This window comes from Sorghum bicolor, chromosome 5, assembly GCF_000003195.3.
Source record: "Sorghum bicolor cultivar BTx623 chromosome 5, Sorghum_bicolor_NCBIv3, whole genome shotgun sequence".
NCBI lineage: Eukaryota > Viridiplantae > Streptophyta > Magnoliopsida > Poales > Poaceae > Sorghum > Sorghum bicolor.
The window spans coordinates 57012203-57016717 of record NC_012874.2 but is presented as its reverse complement, the minus strand read 5'-3'; the positions used below and the strand labels follow the sequence as shown (position 1 = coordinate 57016717).

Below are 4515 nucleotides of genomic sequence, written 5' to 3'. Positions count from 1 at the left end.
GCATCCTGTTCAAGCAACTCCTAAATCGAATGAAGAGTGGCGTCAGGTGTGTCGATAGCTTTCTCAAGAATGGAAGTCTTGGTCCCGTCATAAAGGAGAGTGTTATCGACGGTAGAGGAGAGAACACTGAGGGAAGCTTTGTTGAACTCACTTAGGAGAATAGAATAGGACCTGATCTCTTGAATGACAACGATACAAGAAGTTGGACAACATCAACCCTCCATTGGTGATCTTGATCGATTGATGGAGCGAAGCATGAAGACTAAAGGGGAAGTCTAGTTCTAAGCATGAACACCCATCGTTTGGTCCCCCTGGGGTTGACTCACAGGAGCATCTGGCCTAGAGAGTCATCACCGGCCTTGTAGTGTGGTGATAACAAATCGACCTATGTCCTAAAGGTAGCTAGGTGGCCTAGAGATTAAGGGCTTGCCAAAAAAATCCAAGTAAGATATTTCTCCCAAATGCGGCATGGAGGTGGACGGCACATTGCGCGCGTCTGACTCTCTGGACAAGGCACTTTAGAGGTCTCCTTGGCATGATGGTTGTGAGATGGTGCTAAGGCCAAAGGCCAAAACACATGTTCGTTTCTCGCTTGACCCGACATGGCTGTCCAGTGAGGAGAGATTCAAAGACTCATCTACACCAACAAGAAGAACAGTGGCAGACAAATCTGAGCGATTGGATTTTAATTTAACACTTAAGATCGGTAGACGTCCTGAAAACAACATCAATTTGATGAATCCGATTGGAAAATAGCCTTCTTAATTGCATCAATGTATGTAGCTGTGTTTAAAGAATGATAAGGAACGCGCGCAGGATCGATTTATTAAAGCTCCTCAGGTATATCATCCAAGATGGCATATGAGTAGATCGATCTCTTTCTTGGATCTGAGGTTTCGGAAATGGACCCGGTATGGTGATTTGTTTCTTCGCAAGCAGGTGGAGGGGACTCAGCAGTGATGCTCAGTGCTCTTTCGCTTTATACAGGAGTATGATATTCTTTGCTGATTGTAAGTAACTAGCGCAAGCAAGGAATAAAAGACAAAAGGGAAGCGTCTAGTCTGTGCTTTCATTTATAGTTGCTTCGTGTATATATATGCAGGCATGCATGTAAGTGACAGTACCAGTACCATATTTGGGTCATGGAACGAAAACCAAGCTAGCTAGCTCGCTCCCTGCCGCCACGTACATCATCATCATCATCTGGTACGAGGTGCAGCTGGTGCTAGTAGTTGTAGGGTGTTTCGAAGATGTTGTTCGACGGCAGCATGTCAAGTTCCTGCGGCACTAGCGCTACTAGCAAAACAGTGCCGCTGTTGGTTTACAACCTCACCACCTTCTACGCTGAGGCCGATCTGCGTGGGAACGAGGCCCCGCTGGTGGCCACCTCCGTGGTCATGTTCGCTCTCGCCGTGCTCTTCGTCGTACTCAACATCTTCAGCCGCCACACCGCCGTTAGCGCCACGCTCAACCCGAGCATCCGCCTCTTCTTCTCCGCCGCGCTGTCCCTCTTCCTCCCGGCTATGTCGTACCTCTTCTCCGAGGCCAAGAGGACGAGCGCCGCCAGCAAGCAGGTGGTGGAGGACCTGTCGGTGCGGGCCCGGATCATCCTCATGTGGATGCTCCTCGTGGAGCTCCTCCGCAAGAAGGTGGAGGCGATCCTGCTCACCGCCGGCGGCGGCGGCGGCACGGAGGGATACTCGGCCATGGTGCAACGCGCCACCGGGGTCGTCTGGCTCGGCGGCCTCGTCTTCTTCAACCTGAGGAGCGCCGGCAAGAAGGCCCTGTATGGAATGCTCTGGGTCTTCGTGGCTGCCAAGTTCGTGCAGAGGTCGGTGGCCATCGAGGTGGGCAAGCGCTCCTTCGCCTACGGCAAGAACCCCCAGGTCGTCGCCGCCTACATCCGGCCGATGCTGGAGCTCCAACAGGAGCAGCATCATCGTCGTGGCACGGAGCTTCTCAAGCACTGCAACTACGCCGTCATGGGCGAAGAGGAGTTGATCGACAAGAACAAGGCCGGCCCCAAGGGCTACAAGCTCGACAGGCACAAACTCGAGCTGGAGCTCGAAGATGAGACGGCGGCCACAGCCGGCGGCGACTCGTCCGCCATCGTCACGGTCGGCAGGGTATGGAGGCTTGCCGACTCCGACGACCCGCTGCTCTCGAGCGAGCCGAGGCTCAAGAGGCTCTGCCTCTCCTTCGCGCTCTTCAAGCTGCTCCGCCGGAGGCTGGAGGGGTACCCCATCAGCGGCGCCGAGGCCGCCGACTGCCACCGCCTCATCTTCCATGGCCTGCTGGAGGAGCCTGCAGGCTCGGGCTACTGCGCCGGCGAGCACGCCTTCCAGGTGTTCACCGACGAGGTCCAATTCCTGTGCGAGAACTACCACTCCGTGGTCCCCGTGGTGTTCGCCAGCCCCTTCTTCTTCGCGCACAACTACGTGCTGTTCCCCGTGGTAGTCCTGGCGCTGTGCCTCCTCGTGCTCGTCCTCTCCGGCAACGGCGACGTGGCCTACGCCGTGCACAGCCTCCGGTGCGACAACTTCTTCACGTCCGGCAACGTGCTGCCGACGGCGCGGTACGTGCTGGGCAGGGTGCGCAAGTCCACCACGTTCCTCTTCTGCGCCATCGACCTCTCCACCACCGTCCTGCTCGCCCTCGCCGTCGCCTACGAGGAGGTCTCCGAGTACGTGGTGTTTCTCTTCTCCAACTGGTTCATGGTGTCGCTGCTGTGCAACCACACCTCCGGCCACGAGTGGCGCGCCGAGGCCGGCGTCCTCCGCCGGGTCATCCCCGGCGTCCTCCTGGTGAAGAACACCCTTAACCACCCCGCCCTCGCCATCAAGCAGTTCTCCCTGCTCTGGTTCCTCGGCCGCCTGCCGCTGCCGCCGCCGCTGCCGAGCACGGCCGTCCCCAGCGAGGCCAAGACGCTCATCATGGAGCGCCTCGCCAGAGTCGGCAGCCGTGGCGCCGCGCTCACCAACGGCACGGCGGCGCTGTACAAAGACGAGCACCGCGCGTGCGTACGGTCCGACGAGCTCGCGTGGGCGTGCGGCGGCGGCGTCGCTGAGGTGATGCTGACGTGGCACGTCGCCACGGCGATGCTGGAGGCGAGGTGCGCGTGGCGGCAGCAGCACGCGCCGCCAGAGCCTGGGCGCACGGCCGCGATGGCCCTGTCGCGGTACTGCGCCTACCTGGTGGCCTTCCTCCCGGAGCTCCTCCCCGACGAAAAGAACGGGACGGAGGTCCTGTTCAAGGAGATGAAGAAGGAGCTCACCAAGGAGATGGGGTGGTGTGGGTACTACGGTGGCGGGGAGGCCGCGTGGTGCGCCAAGCTGATGGAGATCGGCGGGCGCCGCTCCACCTCGGCGGGGACGACGATGACGGTGCTAGAGAAGGGGGCGAGGCTGGGGAAGGTGCTGATCGGAAAGTACAAGGATGGCGCCCGGGAGGCCGTGTGGAGGCTGCTGGGCGAGCTGTGGACGGAGGTGGTGGTGTACGCGGCGCCCACGGCCGGCGAGCTGCACGTCAAGTCGCACAAGGAGGTGCTGGCACAGGGCGCTGAGCTCATCACCGTGCTCTGGGCGATCACCACCCACACCGGCATTGCCCGGCCGGAGGAGGAGGAGGAGGAGGAGCAGCAGCAGCATCCACCTGCTCCGAGTACTGTTTGATCGATCCAATATATACATACAGACTTTTGCTATTTATCTAATGACTGATTTGTTTGATATACTATACCCGTCATATTTCTATATAAGTTTGATTGTATTTTAGGATTTATGCTATAATTATCACTACTGGATTGCACTCAAAAAGATCTGATAAATTTAATCACACAAAATCTGTCCACGGATATAACTAGACTTTCTCATATGAATATGGTTGACCATTGTTTGCTTTATTTCTAAACTTTTTTCTAAACATCATGTGCCTAAAAATTTGAATTACTTTAGGCGAGAGGCTGGTCGTGTGTCGTGTGGCACAGGCGCACAGCCACGTATTATTCACATGTGATTTGTTTATAATTTGTTAATTGTCACTACTGTGTTATACAAAATATTAATTTATTTATCCTTGTCTAACTATATATAGAAATAAAATTGTGAATGGTCAATTTCAACATATGTTACATTTTGTCATATTTGTAATTTTGTCTATCGGGTTTTTTATTGTCACATTCAAAAAATGAAGATTATTCCTACATAAACTATAACGCGCTAAAACTGCAATTTTAACATAAAATTTATGCAATAACGTTCATGTGAAGGGAATCCAAAATTCAGGCACCAAAATTTTAGCAACTACCATATTTAATTTGGAATGTTGCTTATCCTTCTGTTTTATTTTATGTCGTGTGGTTGCATTGCTTCATTTGAACCCAAAAAAGTGTTGTTCTGTCATACATATATAGGATCTATTTGGATGCACCCCATCTAAACTTTAGCTCACTGATAAAGTTTAGCTAGATCTAACATATTGCCCTTTCTTCCTCCCACCATCTCCATTGATGCACTT

The 4515-nt window shown here is 54.0% G+C and overlaps 1 protein-coding gene across 1 annotated transcript; it reads left to right on the top strand.

The window, feature by feature from the left end:
- Nucleotides 1251–3671, top strand: LOC8083144. The gene has a single exon (XM_002450786.2). It carries the CDS (start codon nt 1251–1253, stop codon nt 3669–3671), a length of 2421 nt encoding a protein of 806 aa, XP_002450831.2.